General features: G+C 41.1%; 3 protein-coding genes across 4 annotated transcripts; all 3 read left to right on the top strand.

The window, feature by feature from the left end:
• The first annotated feature begins 276 nt into the window (after window positions 1-276).
• Window positions 277-2,008, top strand: tnni1a (troponin I type 1a (skeletal, slow)). The gene is made up of 5 exons (XM_061075062.1): window positions 277-339; window positions 484-615; window positions 942-1,031; window positions 1,125-1,301; window positions 1,904-2,008. Exons 1-5 carry the CDS (start codon window positions 331-333, stop codon window positions 2,006-2,008), a joined length of 513 nt encoding a protein of 170 aa, XP_060931045.1. The 5' UTR covers window positions 277-330.
• Window positions 2,009-4,444: 2,436 nt separating this feature from the next.
• lad1 (ladinin) lies at window positions 4,445-12,900 on the top strand. 2 transcript variants are annotated; one of them, XM_061074838.1, is made up of 14 exons: window positions 4,445-4,573; window positions 5,171-5,341; window positions 5,897-6,200; window positions 7,617-7,690; window positions 8,011-8,167; window positions 8,481-8,573; window positions 8,888-8,931; window positions 9,016-9,058; window positions 9,385-9,428; window positions 9,514-9,580; window positions 9,682-9,816; window positions 11,387-11,476; window positions 12,149-12,265; window positions 12,412-12,900. In XM_061074838.1, exons 1-13 carry the CDS (start codon window positions 4,536-4,538, stop codon window positions 12,236-12,238), a joined length of 1,350 nt encoding a protein of 449 aa, XP_060930821.1. In that variant the 5' UTR covers window positions 4,445-4,535; the 3' UTR covers window positions 12,239-12,265; window positions 12,412-12,900. The 2 variants fall into 2 exon arrangements, with proteins under 2 accessions (XP_060930821.1, XP_060930822.1); XM_061074839.1 differs by lacking the exon at window positions 11,387-11,476 and having other exon boundaries at window positions 9,382-9,428.
• Window positions 12,901-15,608: 2,708 nt separating this feature from the next.
• On the top strand, window positions 15,609-21,691 carry tnnt2a (troponin T type 2a (cardiac)). Its single transcript, XM_061074915.1, has 11 exons — window positions 15,609-15,670; window positions 17,674-17,712; window positions 18,272-18,293; window positions 18,936-18,999; window positions 19,196-19,312; window positions 19,403-19,480; window positions 19,563-19,673; window positions 19,774-19,883; window positions 19,981-20,071; window positions 20,167-20,207; window positions 21,474-21,691. Exons 4-11 carry the CDS (start codon window positions 18,943-18,945, stop codon window positions 21,505-21,507), a joined length of 639 nt encoding a protein of 212 aa, XP_060930898.1. The 5' UTR covers window positions 15,609-15,670; window positions 17,674-17,712; window positions 18,272-18,293; window positions 18,936-18,942; the 3' UTR covers window positions 21,508-21,691.
• The last annotated feature ends 409 nt before the right edge of the window (window positions 21,692-22,100 follow it).

The following is a 22,100-nucleotide window of genomic DNA, read 5'->3' as shown; positions in this document are numbered from 1 at the left end:
AGGAAAAAAGCTGTTGAGCCATTGTGCCACGCCCATTTGAAATTACTCCAGAATACATACATTTTTATCACTTTCTAATTTTCTGCAAACTTTGGTAACGATTGGAGCACATTAACGCCCTCAAAAAGCCAATTCATTTGCCTAAAAAATAAATAAAAATAAAATAATAATCCTTATAATTTCAATATGGCCTCGCACTGTTCGGTGCTCGGGCCCTAATTATTTGTATTTTAAGCTGCATGTCATGTATTAAATCCTAACTGTGTTGATGATATCCTGTTTTCTTTTTACAACCAGAGGAAACCAAAGATCTCGGCTTCAAGGAAGCTGATGCTCAAGGTAAGAGTTCAAGATTTTATATTGTCTGTTACATATATTTTACCAGAGGAGGGCAGCAGAGTCCATATCCTCTCCAGCGGGACTGTCGTGTATCTAAAAACAACAGCAAGGCATCATGTAATACATCATCCTTTTTTTATGCAGAGTTTGATGGTGGCAAAAGCCAAAGAGGAACTGGAACAGGAGCTCATTGATAAAGAGGATGAGAAACACAAGTATCTGGTAGAGAGAGCTCCTCCTCTGAACACCAGTGGTCTGAGCCAGGGACAGCTACAGGTAACTCGTCCTTAACTTCCCATGATTCCATCATTATTCCCACCAATCACTCATTCGCTCACCTGAAGTCGAAAACCAGTAAAGCTGCTCAAGATGCTACATATCCCATTCACCTGCAGGTTATTGTTATTGATCCAAGCTGGGACACTGCACTACATTACTCTCAAAAATCAATGAAACTCTCTGTATGTGTTTCTAATTCAGCTGTTTCATATGCTTCCAAGTACAGCTGTGTGATAGTAACAGAAATAATCCATGATTCATAAAGTGTAATTCTCACAACAAAATCTTTTATCTTTGGCTGTGTTTTCATCATGTACACGTAGGATCTCTGCAGAGAGCTCCATTCCAAAATAGATGTGGTGGACGAGGAGCGATATGACATTGAGGCCAAAGTCATGCTCAACAAACGTGAGGTGCGTGTACGGTATCGTTTAATTTCTAGTTTTAGGATTCAGCAGAATTGCCACAGTGAGACTCCAACAGTTTTGCTCTCATCCCCGGCGCAGATTAAAGATCTGAATATCAAGGTGTTGGACCTAAGGGGGAAATTCAAGAGGCCTAGTCTGCGGCGTGTTCGTGTGTCTGCTGACGCCATCCTCCGTTCGCTGCTGGGATCCAAGCACAAAGTGTCCATGGACCTCCGAGCCAACCTCAAGTCAGTCAAGAAAGAAGACACTGAGAAGGTGAGTGCAGACCTGAATGAAACACAAACACAAACACACACACACACACAGAGCAAACTGCATGCCCCTTTCTTTTGGCAGCTGTGAAGTTTCAGACACACACATGCCAGCAACACTAAGAGCGCCACCTGAAACGTGTGGTTATGAGTGTGTGTAAGGTGTGTTTGAGATACTGAGCAGCAGGTCAATGCAGGGCGGTGACTGTGTGTGTGTGTGTTTGTGTGTTAGTGTGTGAGTGAGGAAGTACACTAAACAATGATCCCATTGTACACAGCAGAGAAGCATTTGTGATCATTTCTGCCCACTGGTCAGTTTGTGTTGGTATATGTACAGATTAGTGTGTTTGTGTGTGTGTGTGTGTATTTGTATACTGGTGTATGTGTATGTTTGTGTGTGTGTTTGTTTGTTTGGAGCTGGAAACCAGTTACGCAAGTACAGATATGAAGTGTTCTCATAGGGAATTCCCAGGTGACTACACTGGTCTCAGAGGTTTAGCACAACAGGAACTTTTTCGCCTGCTCTACTTTTGTCTCTTATAAAACAACAACAAAAACTGTTCTCATTCTTTCACACCATCTCTTGCTCCATCTATCTATCTGCAGAAGAGGCCGGTAGAAGACAGTGACTGGAGGAAGAATGTGGAGGCCATGTCCGGGATGGAGGGGAGGAAGAAGATGTTCGATGCTGCTAAAGGTCCCGTCCAGTGAATGTGAAAAGGTTGGCTGGTCTCACGTGAGAACCAGCCCTGCTCCTGCATCTGATGAATTGGTTTGGTTACAGTTTTCTGCAGCGTCTGTCTCATGCAGCCATCATTGGATATATGCTCCTGCTAGGATGTCCCCGTACTCCCACAACTATTTTCTTCTCTTCCGTTTGCTGTTCATTAATGAGGTGTTAAAATTACTATATCCATGTACAGTGCCATGTACAATAATTAAAGTGTTTTCACAACTGACACTGCACCAGAAATCCCAGGTTGTTTGGCTTCCTATGTACAGAAAGGCCAAAATGTGCATCTGGTATCTCTGAGAGAAAAATGTGGATGGAATCGTGACTCACTCAGCAGGCCAGATGATATTATAGCCAACGATCTGGCCAAACTAAATTGCATTTTGCTTTAGGAGGAACTGCAAGCCTGGGCTGGGGTTTTATGATCTTGACAAAATTATGTGCACATCTGTATTTACATGAAAACTCACACAACAATAAAAAAAACACAAATTTAATCAAATAATTTGCTGTGTGGTGTTTCTGTGGAAATTGATGGATAGTGGTCACAGAATAGTAAAATAAGAGGATGTAGATATTGAGGAAATAAAGTGCAAACACACAGGTTACATTGTTGTGCTGTTCGCCACCACTGTCAAAGAAGCATCTGAGTATTGATTTGTGTTTGGGCCGGACTCAGGCCAAGGACAGGGGAGAGAAACACTAGTTCAGAGAAAACACCTGTGGCCCAGGTATCTGCCAGAATAACTAAACACTAAATCAAACAAGACTTTCACAGTTACTCAAAAAGAAAAACTTTACAGAATTCAGGATTTTCACAGTTTTTCTGCTCTGGAGTTAACAATATTATATTATATAAAATATTCTTACCACTATTGGATTTATTAAAGCAGAAATTCATGATTCCCAGAGAATAAAGCTTAATTACCCTGTGGTGAATCATCTCAACAACTATTGCATTATTAAGTGACATCACATCTAATTCCATTAACAGGTCAACATTTTTATCTATCTATATCATAATATTAATGAGTGTACCATCTGTCTCAGCTCTACTTTGTGTTCAGTATTAATTAGCATATGTTAGCACACTAACCTGCTTAACTATGATGGTGAACATGGTAAAGACCACATCTGCCAGAAAAACTCTTCCACAGTTCTTGTGGATTGTTGTTTTATATCAAATGGATGTGGAATTTATACACAAAACTGAAGTCTAGAACTAGAAATGTACAACAGAGGTTAGTACATTTTAATTTGCACATGTCAGCTGCTGTGTCTACCAGCTGTCCACTGCTGTAAAACACTTGGTGTCTGTTTTGCATGCTCATAAAGCTCCTTATGAAAAGTGCTTCCATAACGGCACTTCAGTTATTATCACCTCCTCCAGGCGGATAAAAGAACCTGAAGAGAAGTTTTCATGTGTGGAGAGAAGCGTTTCCCTTCCAGTTACTGTACATGGTCAGCTCTTTAAGACTAATCTCAGGGTTAGGTACAGTAGCATATATTTACTGTAAACACTGCCAGGGTGTGCCTTGCTGATTTGGCCAAGAAGTGACACGCGGATCGGTTCAGTGAGATAGTAACTTCAGGATAAATGCCATGATTGTGTGAGTGGAGCAGTTTCATGTTTTCACAAATGCACGAAAGAAGCTTTGTTTTATTAGCTTTCATTGTAGCGCTATCTGTTTTTAATGGCCTCAAGATCTGCACGGAATATATAGCAGGCACATGTGTGGCATAAAGTCATGAGGGTGTGTGTGTGTGTGTGTGTGTGTGTGTGTGTGTGTGTGTTGGACTGGGTCTGGGTCAGAGTCCTACACACTGGGCTCCATTACAGAAGGTGTGGCCTCCCAAAGCAAAAGCAAACTCAGCAAAGTCTGAGTCACACTGTAAAGAAACTGCCCCAAACTACAGAGCATACATAAGTTATTTTTTTATTCACACATCCAATTCAATTTGCATATATTAAAGAAAAAACTAATGTTTCGCATTTAATTTTGTGTATATAAGCTTTGTGTACATGTTTTATTTTTCAGTGTTGAATTAAATTATTGCAATTAAACCTACACTTCCGATATGGATTAGAAAAAAGCTATTCTAATATAGAGATTGCATCACCACACTTCATAAAATGTATTCTGTCATTTTTAATTTGTTTCATTAGTCTTATTTATTACTATACCAATCCTTGAATAGGAGTGACTGCACTATTATCATAACTACCACACTACTACCATACAAGGAGACTCTCTCTCTCTCTCTCTCTCTCTCTCTCTCTCTCTCTCTCTCTCTCTCTCTCTCTCTCTCTCTCTCTCTCTCTCTCTCAGGTGGGTTGCTTACCTTGTGGTCATGTGACTCCACCAGGCTAAAGGTGGACTGCTTTGTGTTTCACATTTGACTGCCGCCCTCAGTGCCAGTTAGTCGACTTTCTCCCGCCTGTGAGCAAAGTGCACCTGGAAACTATATTTATATATATTATCACTTTTATTTCTTTAGTTCACTATGTCCATCAGTCGGAAGAACTGGTCGGCTCTGTCCAGGTGAGTGTTTGCTGAGTTTTCGGAAGAGAGTCTGACACCTGTGGTTGAGAGCAGCCTCTAATGGAGTTGGACTTTATTAACTCAGCTGGTTTTATTCTTGCAGACAAGCCAAGTGGTCTAAATCAAATGTTCTAATAGTTTTAGGGGACCAACACTATCTGTAAACAGTAGCCTATATCATTAAGTGTCATCATTCATATCATTTCAGGCTTTTCTACCTTTGCTGTGAAGTTTGAAAAATCAAAAACTTGATAATTTGTATTGTACTGACTGTCTTAAACTTGAATGAGTCAGGTTTTCTCTGCTTCATAAATCCTGTGTTGATTTTAAGCTGCTTTGACAAACAACCAACTGTGACTTTGCTCATAAACCAGTGGATGAACAAGTAAAGCAGGTTTTGTTTAACGGATTTTACAACCGTTACACACAACGAAAAACAGTTGAATGACTAGACACTGTTTTACATTTACATCCTTATCTTTCTCAGGCCTTTTCTTTGCCACTTTGCCTTTTGTTGTATTCCTGTCTTACGTCCATGATTGCTGATTATGATTTACCATGTGTGGGTTCTGACTCTGACTCTGTATTGACTCTCAGCCTGGCACGCCAGATGACGATGGAGGACGATGAGGAGGTGGAGAGGGAGAGGAGGAGGAGGGTAAAGAGCACCAGCAGTCCCGCCGACCCAGAAGCACCTCGAGACGCGCCCACCAGCGACAGCCCCTTTGGGACAGACTCCACAAGTGAGACGTCCCAGGGCCTCAGCAGGTTATTCTCACACCTTAATGAGACTGAATTTATTGATGTATACTATCTGGAGGTGGATTTATAGACTTTCTGATAACAACTGCTGCTCCTACATGTGCGTGCTCTGCTTCTCATCTCTCCGCTTGTTCCCCCGCAGCTATTGCTACTTTTACAATTACTGTTTCTGTTTCTGGTTTATAAAATGGCCAGAGGGTTGGGGCTGTTTAAGAATTATTTTTCTTTGACGGTAGTCCTTTGAGTGGATGGATTTCAGAAGCAGGGAGAGAGGATTATTGATGCTTTTGCCCCTTGGGAGTGTGTCATCTGTACTGTATACTTGAACAGAACACCTGATACCATGCTTAGAAAGTATGACAAGCTGTCAGAGGCACCAGCAGCTGAGTTCCTGGAGCAGAATCACTCTTCAAAGAGAGAGAGAGTAGAACTGTGGAGGCTTTCATGAGAGAAACCTGATCAGTCACAGCAATGACAGGTTCTTTCACCTCCATCTGGAGAATATCCATCATATATATATATATAAATATCGCCTATTCACGTGTGTGTATTTATCTCCAGCGGGGAGCAAACCCAGCTGGACTTTGTGGAGATGCTGCGGGTTCGTGATGAAAAGCGAAGGATGAGACACGTGGAGACACTGAGGCGACAGAAGGAGGAAGAGGAGGATGAAGCAGAAGCTAACATCGGAGGAGGAAGAGGAGGAGGAGGAGAGGCCAGGGTGGAGCTCCTCTGGGATGCGAATGAGGAGCCGAGCAACGTGTGTCTCCCTGTGAGAAGCACATCCAAACCACAACCACTCCCAAAACCAGCCCCTGACAGTCCCAGCATCAGCAACACCAGCATTGACATCCCCAACAGACAAGTAAGACTAGAGTCACTCAGTACCCTTCAGTGAACTTTGAATATTATAACAGTAATCACAAGTACCACTGGAAGTCTGCCCAGAGGCTGACGGGTCACTTTATCGCCATATATGCATGTATTCAAATCACACCACATCAGATATACTGAATATGTACATATCACCTTTGCATATTAGTTCTCTGTATTTGCATATTTCTTTACACAGCATCCATGCATTATTTGGTTTTGAGAAATTTACAAAAATGTCTGAACACACCCTTTCGCCCCATATTAAAGAAGTAGAATTTATGAGGATCTCTTTGCAAAAACGGGATATCATTCTCATTTCTATATTTTATTAACTGTGTAACAACCCCAAGCTCAAATCAGTTGTGTTTTTCGTATGTTAGAAGGAGCCTTATACAAAGAAATTAATGAACTTACTTAGCGGTGGCAACAAATCAAATAAAAAATGAGTCTGACAGAAGTGTTGTTAATCTTGCAAGTACTTATTTATAAACAAGTGTTTGTCGTACTATACATTTAGTTTAGCCCTGTTGGTGGTGCTTAATGGAAAATCTGAGTCATTAGGATCCTTCTTGTTGGAACCATGAATGTCTGAAATCTGGGAAATCACCAAAACAATTGTGATTCACATTCTGGGCACATTTAATGTCTGAGCAAAATTCATGGCAATGCTTCCGAAAAATATGCTGAGATGTACAGTATCTGGAGCACAGAGATTCACTGTGAGAGCGATAGAGCCGAATAGACCCCACTCACTCAGCGTGACCTCACCTCACCAAAACTGTAAATGCCACACTGAGTCATACAGAGTCACCCTGAAGTGAAGTTCCTCACAGTAAACTGAGACCACACACAGACTCCTGTTAATCATTTCCCAGATTTCCCAGCAACAACAACCTCTTTCACTTCCAGGAAAATATTATCATTATGTTCTGTAAAGATGGACAGATGAATTGAAAGAGTACATTGGCAGAACTGTTTTGATTGTCTTTGACAAATTCAAAGACAGGGAGTATTCAATGTTTACAAACTATAAAAGGCTTCATTTCTTATATTTTCTTTGAGGATATGAGCAGAATATTTAAATAATACAATAATACAATTTGAGGAATGATATAATACTGATGGAATGACTGTTCGTTTATTCATCCTCTGTCATTTTCCTAGACTATCGCTATTGCGGTGCTCATGCAAATCACCTCTTAAACTTTGATAATACGTGCTTAAGGTCATAATTCACAGTGGACGTTTTATTACAGTCCCAGGGAACTTTAATTCAGCATATCTTTCAATGAGGCCATAACTGTTCTGCGTTATGTAATGCAAGGTGTGCCTCAGGTGGCCCCGAACAAAAGCTTGTACACTCTGTGCCAACGTTGATTGTCTCTACTGTTTGTTTCTTTGTTAGCATGAAAATGGCCAGTCGCCGAGGGAAGACCCTGATCCTACACCGGCGTCCACCCGACGTCGCAAGTTTGTCAGGTTAACAAGCTGAATTTTCCACTGTTCTTGTTGTTGATGGGTCATTTTGCATGATCAAAGAGAGATCATTTTCAAAGATAAGATAAGGTTATTGAGGATTATGGAATATGAGCAGCATACGAAAGTGGAGCAGGGAAATAACAGCCAAAGGTCGAGTAAAGCTGATAAAACTGAATGTTTATTCCTTGAATAATCAGCTGTATGATGTATATAGGAAACATATTCATTTAGATGTAGACGTCAAATCTCTAAATGACAAGTTAACATTTGCTGACATTCTGGGTTGACCTTTCAGTTCACTGTGGCTTCTGCTCTTTCAGTTCTGTGTCCATCTCACTCGACAAGAGTCCCTCCATCAGTGGGCGCACCACTCCCATGAGCCCTTGCTCCCCGACAGCCCTCCGGTCACCTCGAGAACACTGGCCCTCACCCTGTCAGAGTCCCTCACCCACGGGAGCTCAGGGCCCCACTCAGGAGGTATAACACAAAAACACACACACACTCACACACAGAGTGGGATGGCATCATTTACAACATAACTACATCAGCTACATGTTTTGCTTTTCAAAGGGCTGCAAAGTGCTGATGCAGCTGCTCGATAATTCAATAAAACAACAGCGCCATCTAGTGTCCTATTCTTTGTGCAAATAGTAACTAGCTATTGGCTGCATGGTTATAACCTGCAGCAGGCACTTACTCATCAGTCTTTAAGAGTGGAGAGGAGACTGAGACTTGTTCCAAAGTGATCCTATGATGCAGTAAAGTTTATTGTTATTTTTGTTTTTCTCAGGCAAACAAGGATGACTCTTTCTCCAACGGCAACTCTGAACAGAAGACCAAATCTCCTTTGGTCAGACAGAGTTCCAGGACTATATCTTTCAGGGTAAAGGCTTCTACACACACACACACACACACACAATGGCGATGTGTTCTGAAGGCAACGGCAAACATAAATTTTTGCCAATTTGACTGTTAAAACACTGTTTAATCTTGCATCACCTCTATCAGTTCAGGATGATTTGCATGTGCCTCTCAAGCATCAGGCTTGTGCTGCTACCTGAAGCACACATGTACCAGCTGTGACTGCTGACTGACTGCTTGGTTAACACCCTGACACATCACAAGAGAGAGGCTACTGACATTCGGATGACTGGTCTGCTTTCAAAAACTTTTTCTTTTACTCCTGGTCCTCTGCAGATGATGAGGAAGAAAGAAGAAGATAGTTCACCCTTGCAGAGGAGGTAAAGAAACATATTTGTCTTTAATTTGAGTTGCTTTCGATTGTCTGTCTTTTCTCAAGTAGAAACGTTTTCACTTTGTTTCAGTGCGAGTGTGAGGGTGGCCACCAAGAAGTTTGAATCCAACACAGTAAGACAACACTGTAATGCTGTAAATGACTAATAACTATCTCACTAACTAACTAAATACATAAATTAAAAAATACATTTAATAAAAAACATAGTTGCGAATGATTACAAGATCACTGCTCTAGATTATTAGCTTTAAAGTAGGATTTATAATATTTTATCACATCTGCAAATTGAACAATAAAGGTCTCTTTTAATTTTTACAAATATAACACATGTTGGGTTGGATTAGTGCATTTCACTGTTAAAAATATAAAAATATTATTTGTTGCCCATATGAATAACCATCCATGTGGCTAACATTATGTTCACTTGGGTTTGGAGCAGGACCGAAAAGAAGATGAAGACAAACCATCGTCTTTCGAGAGAAAGTGAGTTGATTTTGTGTATTTCTCTCTTTTAGTCAGTAAGTGAACACAGCTGGATAAGTTCATACGTGTGATCTGTTTTGTGCAGCTCAAGACAGAGGATTTCATCCAGATCCATCCAGGAGAAGATGGAAAAACTGGCCCAGGCTTCTCAGGTCAGACTCTGAACCCAACAAATATCACAACTCACTACTCGGCATCAACTGTCAGCGCTAAGGTACAAATGGTGTTTTCTCTGCCTCCTGTTTGTGCGTAGAAATCGGACACAATGCGATCTCCAGATGTGACGCAGAGGACCCTGTTCCTGCTGGAGGAGGTGTCCAGGAAGAGAGGGCTCTTTGAGAAGGAGCAGCAGGAGGCGGCTCCCGCCAGCCCTGGGGTCTCCAGACAGGTACAGCTATCGCTCACTGTCATTCTTATGTTGAGTGTTACTATTCAAAAACAACCCAACTATGTCACCGAGGGAAATAGGAGGCATGCGTCTACCTAATGTAAGATTATATAATCTATCATTTGAAATGTCTAGATTGATAAAACATTGGAAGGGGATAGATCAGGAGCTGAGCTGGATCAAAATTGAACGGGAGCTAACTAGCCCATTTGAACCTCTGGATGTTCTCTCGCATGGTTCAACGACTTCTGGACATAATTGTTTTTCAAACCCAGTGCTGTCTTATTCCAGATCAGTCTGGAGGGAGATTCATAAGATGTATGGTATGTCGCACTTAAGACAACCTTACGCCTCTCTATGGCACAACCCAGCTGTAGGTATTGGGAAGAAATCGGTTTATTGGAATCAATGGCTTGTAAGAGGGATACGCAAAATAAGTGACCTATATATGGATGGAGTGTTCATGTCGTTTGCTGATATTATGCAAAAATATAATCTGGAATATAAAGGTAATTTTTGGAAGTATTTACAAATAAGAGACTGTATCACAAAGGGTAAATTTAGGCTCAACAAGAATACATTAATGGAAGTTCTGGACCTACCAAGGATAACACACAAAGCAGCTACGTTCTACAAGACATTTAATGGTGTACGAGAAGACAAGTGTAAAAATCTGAGGATCATTTGGCAGAAAGACCTAGGGTGTGATCTGAGTGAGGAAGACTGGTTAAATATTTTATTAAATACAGGGAAACACATGAGAGAGGCCAAGGGGAAGTTTATTCAGTATAAGATAATTCATAGATTTTATTTCACCCCCTCAAAACTGCACAGAATGGGTTTAATAGGAAATAATTCATGTTGGAAATGTCAGAAGGATATAGGGACATTTTTGCATGTGATCTGGGGATGTAAGCTAGTGTACCCATTTTGGGAGAAAGTACTGGAACATGTGAGTAAATAGCTGGGGGTGGCGGTACCTGTATCCCCAAGACTGTGTTTGTTAGGGGATCAAACAGAAATTCCAAATATATCTAAATATGATCGGGTAGTTTTAAAAGTCGGGATGGTCACAGCTGCTCGAACGATTCTTAGAGTATGGAAAAGTACAGTTGCCCCAGATGTTAAAAAATGGATGGAAATGATGTCAGAGGTTGCATCTTATGAACGCATGTTGGCTAGAATGAACAATGAAGAGGAAGATTTTAGGAGGGCCTGGGACCGTATTTTTTTGTAGATAGGGCATATGGAAAAATTTGTAGACATGGTGCTGGATGTACATTCTGGTTGTTTCAAGAAAAAAAAGAAAATATCAATTTGCAAGAGGCCTTTGTATGTATGGTTGTATGATGGGTATACTGTCTGTTGACGCTGTTATAAATGTTGTTTTTTGAGTTTGATTGTATGTTTTTATATACATGAATAAATAAAAAACTTTAATGACAAAAAAAAACAACCCAACTAACAACAAGATTGATACACACACAAAATAATATTACTTCGACTACTACAACTTACTTCTACCAATAATAATAATGTTAAAATTTTCTCTCATCTCCGGTGACACCAGGGGTTTCAGAGCTACACGTCAGGAATGTCGCACCGTATCAACCGCTGGCTCGACAAGACCAATCAAACTGGGCCTTCACACAGTCCCACTGTACGGTAACCTGTCTACTAAATCTGTCATGTAAAATGTTATGAAAGTGCAACATGCAGCAGCTAGAGGGCAGTCATCGGCTTTCAGCTAAATGTGTCTCAGTGTCAGGAAGTTTTCTTTTGCTGCTGGTGTTTTTCTTTGAAAAGTTTTAAGTTGTATAAATGTAGAATGTGGTCAGGTAGCTCTCAGTGAGAAGGAGGATAGTAAACTCTGATCTGCCTCATTGTGGTAAAAATAAGATTCCTTTTTAAGCAACTATAATTATTTGTTATTGATAATGATAGAAGATCTTACTTTTAATTCTTACCTTTCTAATTCTTATGCTTTTCTGTTATGTGGGGGTTATTTGAATTAATTTGAGATTTTGCCTTAGTCTTGTTCACCTAACTATAAAAGTTTTGTAACTTTTCAACTTGTAATTGTACAAGTTGAAATAAGTCTATGACAAACACAGGTCGCTGTTTGTTTATCAGCAAGAAACCTACAGCTATAGTTACACTGACATCTCTCAAAGCAAAACCTTACCGGTTATTTGAATTGAATGTGAGGCCGGTCAGACGCACCTTTTGTGATGTGTTTTTCTCTTTTCCACCTGCTTTGCTGTTGCATCAACTGTGAACTACCTTTTATATTTAACCATTCATATTTTTTCCCCCTATTTTCTACTTATAGGACTTGAGACACGTGGACATCAGCAGTAAGAGGAGTTTGTTTGAGAATAAAGGAGAGGACAGTGTCTCAAAAGTCCACTCGAAAAAGTGAAGGATGCTCATTTATATTGTCCAACAGGTATGAGTGCTGTCCCACAGATAACACACAGCACGACTATGAAAACTGTTGTAACATTAGCTAAGTGAAGGCTGAACTCTATATTTAAATATGGAAGAAAAAAGTATTTCTTCACGAATAACTTCTTGCCTTTCTTTACTGTATAGGACTGAGAAGATGGTGAGAAGAGATGAAGAGAGGTGGAAGATGACTGAATGACTTCTTCAAGCTTTATATGTTGTTTTGTTCTTCACTAAAGAACACATGAGGGAGACAGGAATTTAAAGTGAACTGAGTCGCAGCTTCACAGGACTGAAAAAAGAAGGAATCTGCTTTTAAAGATAGGCGTCATGCTTTTTTGAACAGTGACTTTTAAAGTATAAATTTTAACATTGAATTAAAATCGTAAGAGTCGGGAAACGGAGTAAAAGAGGATGAGAAAAGAAAAAAGGGGCAGTGATGTATTTGTTCTATTTGCTGTAACTTTCTCTAGTTTTTCAAGCACTTTAAACAGGTGAAGGTTTTAAAGCAAATGATGTTTATTGAATTACACTTGTAGGAACTTTATCTGATCTGCCAAAACATAATATCCATTGTGTTTGTGTGCCCTTCAGGGCAGGATGGTGTCTGTCTAAGTAATAAAATGTTTTACTACATGTGGCTGCCATGAATTTATTTTTACTGCCAACATGACTTATCTCAGTGGAGGGAGGATGTCGATAAGAGTTGTGTGTCTGGGTTTTGTCAGTGGCAGGGTGCCACACATAAGCAAGAGAATGTGTGTGTGTGTGTGTTTGTTCGTGTGTGTGTGTGTGTGTGTGTGTATGTGGATCATTGTCTGTGAGCAACTGCTGACTTATCCGGGTATTTTGGCACCACTGACACACACACTTGGTCACACAGGGGCCTTTTTTGGGAATGGTGATAATGGAGAGTACATGCTATCTAAAACGTTTATTAATAACACATCAAGGGGTCCTAAAGCCTCTTCCCCCCCCCCCAACACTGTGCGTCCCTTTGCCCTCTGAGGCTCAACCTCACCTTCCTGTCAGAGAGAGTGAGGACCTCTGCTGCACATTGAGCGTCTCTTTCTCCATCGGATCCTGAGGTAAGTTCCATTGACCCTGCGATGATGTTGCAGATGAATGTTGGAGGGGAACAGGATTTCCAGGTGAACTTACCGAGTCTGTTTACATATCCAGACTCTCTGAAGCACACCTGAACGCTCACAGCCATGTCGGACACCGAGGAGCAGGTGGAGGAGTTTGAGGAGTGAGCTCATTTGCATTTTCTACATTGCATAAATACACATCTATCTGTTGTAACGAAAGCTGCTTGTTATTGTGATGTGAGGAAAGGTTTGTTTTGGATTTGCGTCCCGGATCTGAATTGTAATGCGTGTGTGTGTTTGTATTTCACAGGGAGGTGGAAGGTAAGAACTCCAATCATCACTCACCAGCATCATCACATTTCTGAATGTTATAATTTAATGTTAAAACTAAATAAGCCAGTGTTTATTATAATACGATGACACTTTAATATGCCACAAACAACAGTACAAGGAGGAATATAACAACACTTTCTCAGTTGTATCTCACATGAATGAAAATTTAAAATTCATCCCTGTCGTTCCCATCACTGCATCCTGTTGTATAAACAATGTGATTGAGTATTGTACACCAATCCATATCTAACAAGCTTTTGGAAGTGTGTTTATAACTTGTTGAGTCAAAGATTCCTGTCACTAGACCTTCTTTGGGGAAAATCCACAGGATGTAAAAGTTATTTGTTCATGGTCCTTATGATGACATCATATTCCTGTTCTTGTTTTACCTGCAATTATCGGCATTAGTGGTGTTAAAGCCAAAGTAGTGTGTGTGTGTGTGTGTGTGTGTGTGTGTGTGTGTGTGTGTGTGTGTGTGTGTGTGTGTGTGTGTAATATGAGGTAGTATTATAAACTAGGTGCCATTTGCATTTCTCATTATACGATTATATGTGTTTATTCCTCCTTTGTGTGTTTCTCTGATTCAGAAGAGGAGGCAGCTGAAGGTAAGTGGTTAACCCTTCAGCGCATATTTAACAAAGACTTTTATAAACAAACTATGATTTATTTGGTCATAGATCAGTGACATCAAATGACATGTGTTACGGATAGACATCGTTTGTCCTGACTCTCAATTGGCTAGTGGTAAAAGCGTGACAACTTTGACTGACATCTACAAAGAGAATGAGTCAATCTATGATTCACCAGGCTTTGGACATGACTTGGCTTTCATTGTTTTGTCGTGTGAAAGTGTGAATGTGTGCTGGCTGCTTTGCTGACTGCACTAACCACACCTGTGCTTTGCTCAGCAGAGGAGCAGGAGGTAGAGGAGGAGGTGGTGGAGCAGGAGGAGGAGGAGGAGGAGCAGGAGGAGGAGGAGGAGCAGGAGGAGGAGGAGGCAGAGGAAGGTACCCCTTTAGCTGTGAAAAATATATTTTTTGGACATGCACAGTAATTGCTCCTAATAACTGAATTTAAATTAAAAGACATATGAGAGTATTCTGGGTTCTAATATGTCAGGATCTAAACATCTATTAATGAGATCTAATGCTTGAGGACAAAAAAAATAGAACAATTATTATTATTATTATAATCATATAATGTGCATTTATTTACTTATTTGGGCTTGTAACTATGCATTTCTGTATTAATGATAAATAGTATGTCCACAAAGCCTCCTTATGCTCACAGTAATGGAGATACTTGAAAAAATAATGCTGACATATATTCTGTATATATAGTGTATATATTATATATGGATCTTTCCTGCTTTGCTTTCCTTCTCTCTTTTGGCCAAACATAGACCGAACTGTACAATAACTATTCTGTCAAACCACGCCCAATGACTTCAGACACACACACACACACCCGCACACACACACACACACACACACACACACACACGCACGCACGCACGCACACACACACACACACACACACACACACACACCACACCAGCAGCATTTGAGTGCTTCTTATCTGCTTTAAATGCCAGAGTCGGGTAGCTCATTCTGAACTATCTCTCTGGCTTTGAATGGGGTTTGGACACTTGTTCTAATCAGGGACACTGAGTCATCCATCTGCAAAACCAACCTTTTCAGGAACTGCAAATAAACTCCTGCAGTAGCAGCAATAAGGGGAAAGAGAAAGATTTAAGGTTTCGCAGCTGTCTTTTCCCCCCTCATTCCTTTCACAATGAACCTGAAGGCAATGAGTCAATTGCACATTGTGAAACTGTCAAGATTTTTAACATAAAAAATACAAACACCTTTTACAACTTCTCTCTTGACCAGAGGCTACGCAGGAAGAAGAAAAACCTTCTGCAGAGGAGGAGGAGGAGGGGCAGGAGGGGGAGGAGGAGGAAGAGGCTGCTGAAGATCAAGGTAAGGGGAAAACACTTTTGCCAGTTTGTGTTATTTTAAATCAGACACCCAGTCAACGGCATTATTTTGTCAGTGTTTACGCAGCGAGACCATTTCACAGTGATTTGTGTTCGCTGCCAGCAAAGGGACAATCGTTCATTTATTCTGTCCCTGCCCATCAGATGATAATCTACTCGCTCAGTGACACATCCCTTCGGTATGTGACAGTCTGCGGCGACTCGACAATCTGTAATCTTTCTTCGTCTCTCCGAGTCTGACTCATGCCAGAGATAGCCTCTGGGTCTGAGGGATCCTCTTATTTGCTTAAGACTCGTACGCATCAGTTACAGTCTGCTGTCACAATGAATCACTGAGGTCTTTCCCTCTCTTGCTGCCACTCAATGAAAACTTCACTTGAATTCTGACTCACGGATATCAGCAAACACCCTGTGAAGTGCCAGTCCACTATCAACTGATGTGTAGCACACGCAGAAGAGAGTAACTTTTTCACAAAACTTGCCAGAACGATTTGTGAATGCACTATTAATTCTGTCACTTCAGTTCATCCCTACGCTGTGGCTCTGTGAATTAGGATCAAATGAATTAGCGTGACTCTTTGCATAGACATTCGTGGTCATCAGATGATAAATCCGACTCAGTCTGCACTTAGGGGGATGAAGGCGCCTGCTGCTGCCCCAGCCCCAGGCAAAGGGGTCCCCCACCTTGATTTCCTCCTGTGCATACACATAAATAACAGATAAATAGAAGTGAGTGCAAACTCACTACGATCCCAGCACACACACACACGATTGGATCCCGTTCAGACCCTGATCATAAGTGGTCAGTGCTAAGCTCAGGTCTGAACTCACCCAATGCGTCCTGAATGCATTTTGAGATCCGATGACTCAGACCACATTCAGAGGTCTGGGATGTGGCCACATTATTTTAGCAGTGTGAATGCGAACGTGTCCTGGGCAAGATGAGAGGGCCTCAGCTGCAACCCATGACCTCCTACTGTTTCACTTTGAATCAAAGGTATTTTCACTCTTTCTGTGACCATATCGATAAACCCTGATCTCCATGTAATGATTAATACTCTTGTCATTCATTCACACCGGGGAACTCAAACTGGGTGAAAACAACAAAATTCCATACATGTTTTAATACCATGTGTGAATGGACAAGCTTAACGCTGGTCACTTGTGATTGAATCTCTCAGGACAGATGTTAATACCAGGTCTGAACAGTAGACGTTCTAGTTTTCAACCAAAGCTGTAAAATTAAGAAACTTTTGGCCGAAAGTTAGTGGCATGAGGCCTTGTTGGGTTTTTCCCTACGGTGTAGTTGCAGTTTCACCGACTTGTTCCATCCTAGAACTGAAGGGGGTTCTCAAAAACCAAGGGGACTTCTTCTTGTTGTTGTGGATCTAAGTGATCAGCCTTTCTAGGGACCTTCTCCCAGCTCAGGGCCACGGGGGATGCCCGCTTTTCCTCAAACACTATGAGTAAATACTCGCAGACAGTCTCATCAACCTCGGCTGCACTTTAGATTTAGTGCTTATCAGCCAGCAAATGCTAACATACCATCATTTACAGCTGTTAAACTTGTAAACATCATAACCGTGAGTGTGTTAGAATCCTGATATCAGCATCTAGCTCAAAGAGCAACTGTGCTTGTTCAGACCACAAAGCCGCTAGCCATCTAGTCAAGTAAGATACCTGCAGCTATTGTTCAATTTTAGGACTAATGCAAAGATTTTAACGAGTGTCATTCAGAGTTCACAGATGCCACAGCTGTTGGGGTGAGAAACCTGCAATTACCCAGACACTCTAGCTATCCTCTCTTACCTCTCCAGAGCGCTATTCATGATATGTGACAAATGCAGCCCTTAACCTTTGACACACCAAGACACAGACAAGAAAAAAGTGTCTGATTTACTCATGCATTCTGATATTTCATTTTGCTTGTGCCAAAAGGTGCAAATTCATTTGAAACAACAAACACGTCTCTTGTTTTGGTTCCAGATGAGGACGGGGAAGCAGAAGAAGGAGAAGAAGGAGAAGGTAACTACGTTGTTTTAAACTGTACAAAAATGAATGGTGGAACTTTGTGAAACATTTTTAGATATGTTTGGTTTCTTCAAATTTGGAACAATCATTTACTCGGAGGAAATTATCACATTGGTAGGACAATGGTGTTTAAAAAAGTCATTATGATGTTCTAAAATTGTGACCTTGCTGAATTTATACATTGATTGTGATTACATTTCATACAAAACTCCAAAAGCCAGAACTCAGGAAGAGAACATTTCCTGCAACTTGACTGATTGGTGGAAGCCACTGGTGTTAGTGGATGTCAGAATGGAGCAAGTTTAAGAGCAGATCGACTTCCAGCTAAATGAAATTTTCCGGCTGTTGGACACGTACACTGAACCCATTGTCACGATTTGCTGACATAAATCAAATCGTGCTAAATTGTGCTTGAAGGATTAGTATGAAAAATGCTGGTGTTGAGTGATGCGTGTGTGTGTGTGTGTGTGTGTGTGTGCGCATGTCCATGTGTGTGTTTGGGACTGGAAAAGCTCATGTCTGTCTTCTCTTCCCAATTTTTGTCTCTCTCTAGAAGAAACCAAACCAAAATTCAAGTGAGTAACACTTGATACATACGCTTCTCATACCTGCATGCGTTGTCTGAGAATCCTATTTCTTTGAAGGGTTCTTCAGGTAATCCAGTGACAATTATCTTCATAATTATGGTGCAGATATGAGAGTGTTTTCAATCTTCTCATCCACCATTTAACACCTGGAACCTATATTCTCCAAATAACCTCAGAGTAGCTCTGTGCTAAAAATCTGTGCCAAACCATAAATTCAGCCATAACCCCCCTGTAAATGTAGCCCTGGCCTTAAAGACTACCCCTAAAAAATGTGTTTTTCGAAAGGCCACAAGATACAGTGCAGCATGTAGAAAATAAATGGTTTGTACTATTATAAATTGATAATAAATAAATAAATATGTGAGATGTATGTTAAAACCTTAGACTGTCTAGACTCGTTACCATTTATTAATAACAACTATACAAGCAAAGTGCCGAATAACATATTGGCATAAATTAAATTCTTCTGGGCATTTGCAACATGTACAAACAAAGACGTGCACAATTACACTGAACGGACTTTTGTTTTGCATATTGAACCGATGATGCTGCTGCTTTTTTTTATCCCCTTTGGACGTCGCCGTGAAAATGTTTTATTTGTCACTCACTTTCTTGTTCCCTCAACTCCAGGCCTTTTATGATGCCAAACCTCATCCCCCCTAAGATCCCAGATGGGGAGAAGGTGGATTTTGATGTGAGTGACAGCCTGGGAATCAAACGAAATTTGTATATGGGTTTCTGCCTGAGGGTTTGTCAAACGTCCTTATTTATGTTCTCTGATGTACTTTTCACGGAATCAGTAGAGAACAGACCTATAACAAATACAGTATCCTGTCTTTTAGCAATGGGGAAAACATTTAAAATAAAGACCCAAATCTCGTTTTCTGCAGGATATACATCGTAAAAGGATGGAGAAGGACCTGATGGAGCTTCAAACTTTGATCGTGGTTCACTTTGAGAGCAGGAAGAAGGAGGAAGATGAGATCGTTAATCTCAAGGACAGGATTGTGAGTGCCCTGTGCTCTAATCGATCTCCTGCAAACTGATTCACATATACTGTACATCAAACTAAATATCTGTTTCTACACGGTGCCTAGGAAAAGCGCCGCTCTGAGCGAGCAGAGCAGCATAGAATCCGCAGCGAGCGAGAGAAAGAGCGACAGAAGCGTCTTGAGGTACAGTCCTGTTCCAGCTGCTTTAATATCCAAAATACAGCTGCCTGGGTTTATTTATTCTCTCTCGGCCCATGTTTTCCAGGATGAGAGAACTCGTAAAGAGGAAGAGGAGGCCAAGAGGAAAGCAGATGATGATGCCAAGAAGAAGAAAACCCTGACCAGCCTCCACTTTGGAGGCTACATGCAGAAGTTGGTGAGCAAATGTGGGATTTGGTGTGGCGTTTCCAAGAAGTTAGAGTAGTAAAATGTGAGGAATGTAGACCAGAGCCTTCAACTATTTCACTTCCCCGCAGACAGAGAAACGGAGCGGCAAGAGGCAAACTGAGAGAGAGAAGAAGAAGAAGATCCTGAGTGACAGACGCAAATCTCTGGACATCGAGAACCGCGGCCAGGATAAACTCAAGTATGAGAATATGTGGATTTAACCATGGGAGAGTCTTTATGAGACAGGAATTGGAAAATGATAATAAATGATAAACTCTTTTGTCTCTGTCTCACAGGGAAAAGGCCCAGGAGCTGTGGGAGTGGATGTATCAGCTGGAGGGAGAGAAGTTCGACCTGCAGTATCAGTTGGGCAGTCAGAAATATGAGGTGTGTGTGTGTGTGTGCAGAGGTTTGAAAACACACATCCTCAATGTATTAATGTCTTCATGTAGCATAACATTTGCGTGTTGTCTTTGTTCCAGATTAACGTGCTGAGGAACCGTGTCAGCGATCATCAGAAATTGTGAGAATGAACTCCAAATCATTTTGCACCCCTCTGATGGATTCCAGCTCAAATACTTTTTTGTAAAGGAACAGTTTGAAATTTTGAGAAGGTTTATTATTTGTAGTTGCTGGCAGCTGCATGTTGTTCCCTTTCAACAGAATCAGGCTACCTGTTTCCAGTCTTTGTGCTAAGCTAACTAAACTAAGCCAAATAAGCTAAGCTGACTGGTAGCAGGCTGTAGCTTCATATTTAATACTTTACCAAACTGACTAGCTTCCCGTCCCTTGAAAGGAATTTAACTGTCCTGGAGGGAAAATTTGTGTTGCCTACTAGCTGCATTCCCTCACAGCCATTTGGCCTTAAATACCACAAACTTCATTTCCACCTGTCAAGTTAAATGGCCTTGGAGAAAATGAGAAGCCCCAGTTTGTTAACTTCCATCATTGGTATTTACATACCACACAGCTTTTGAAGGAATCCCCGGATTAGTGAATTGCGTCTTTTTCAGGTTAGAGTTGATGCAAAAATGGTGTTTGTACCTGGCCCTCATTTAAATGGTTGTGTAGAACAAAGACAATTGAGTGCACTGCAGTGACCCACAATGCAACCATATACTCACAACACAACCATATACTCATAACACAACCAAATACTCACAACACATCCACATACTCATAACACAACCAAATACTCAAAACACCACCAAAAACTCACAACACATCCACATACTCACAACACAACCACATACTCACAACACAACCAAATAATCACACCACATCCACATACTCACAACACAACCATATACTCACAACAAAGGAATAGCTTCAACTAGCAACTCAATGAGTAACAAAACATGGAAACAAGCGTGTCCCAGGATTCTATGTCCCACACAAATTGACGTGAAATTGGATGTTATGTCATGTTTTCTTGAGTTGGAGTGTTTTGAGCTGTAAGAGCCACCGTACAGGAGCCCTTTGAGTTCTCATCAGTAATTGATTGATACTTTGAGGCCACTTACCCGCCTGTCACCGCCCGGCTCTAAATTTGCCTGTCTTTCAATGCTCGTCAGACCCCCTTGGGCACTTTTTACTTCATTTTGACAAGTTGGGCGCGGCGGGCGGTGCAGTGGTCACACCCCAGACACTATAAGAGCGCTTTGATGTGTCACACTGTGTCGTTGGGCTAGTAAAATTTGGAATTGATTGTTGAGGATTCTGCTGAGTCTTCATTAATTTATTTGAACAAACGAGTTGGGCCTGATCTCGTCTTCTATGTCTTCAACAGATCTAAGAGGACCAAGAGAGGACTCAGGAAATAAATGCTGACGTGAGGAGTGAATCCAGGAACCCTGTTATCATACCACCTCAAAACAAGTCCTGGCTCTCCTGCCACACCCAGTCCCACCTGCCTCCCTAATAATACCAGTTCCCATTATAGCCACTCCACCCCACTATTTTCCTCATCCTTTGAATTAGATGTTTAATGGTGTAAATAAAACCTCATTTCAGTGATTTGCTTTGTCCTGTTTCAGACCTTTTTTGTGCAGGTGCATATGTTTGTTTTATTGTTTTATGGAATTCTAAAGTACAGTGAACGCAGAAAGCCTAAAGCAAAGAAGAAACCTCTTCCTACACAGAAACATGCTCTGGCATGACTGCGACTGTCACTTGAGCTGATGCCCAGTCCCTCCACCCAGCAAACAAACACATGCAAGCGCACGCACACACACACAAAATTCTTTCTGTAATCAAATGTGGGAAAAAACGCATTCTCAAAGCGTCTGATCAAAATATTATTGGAATTGATCAGACATGTATATGTAAATCTAAATACCTATAAGTCATTGTTGGGGGATTACTGTGGAACCAAATGAGCTGGAAAGGTTATAACATGCACTGACTCAAACATTCC

This window comes from Limanda limanda, chromosome 7, assembly GCF_963576545.1.
Source record: "Limanda limanda chromosome 7, fLimLim1.1, whole genome shotgun sequence".
Taxonomy (NCBI): Eukaryota; Metazoa; Chordata; class Actinopteri; order Pleuronectiformes; family Pleuronectidae; genus Limanda; species Limanda limanda.
This window is presented reverse-complemented; position numbering and strand designations above follow the sequence as displayed.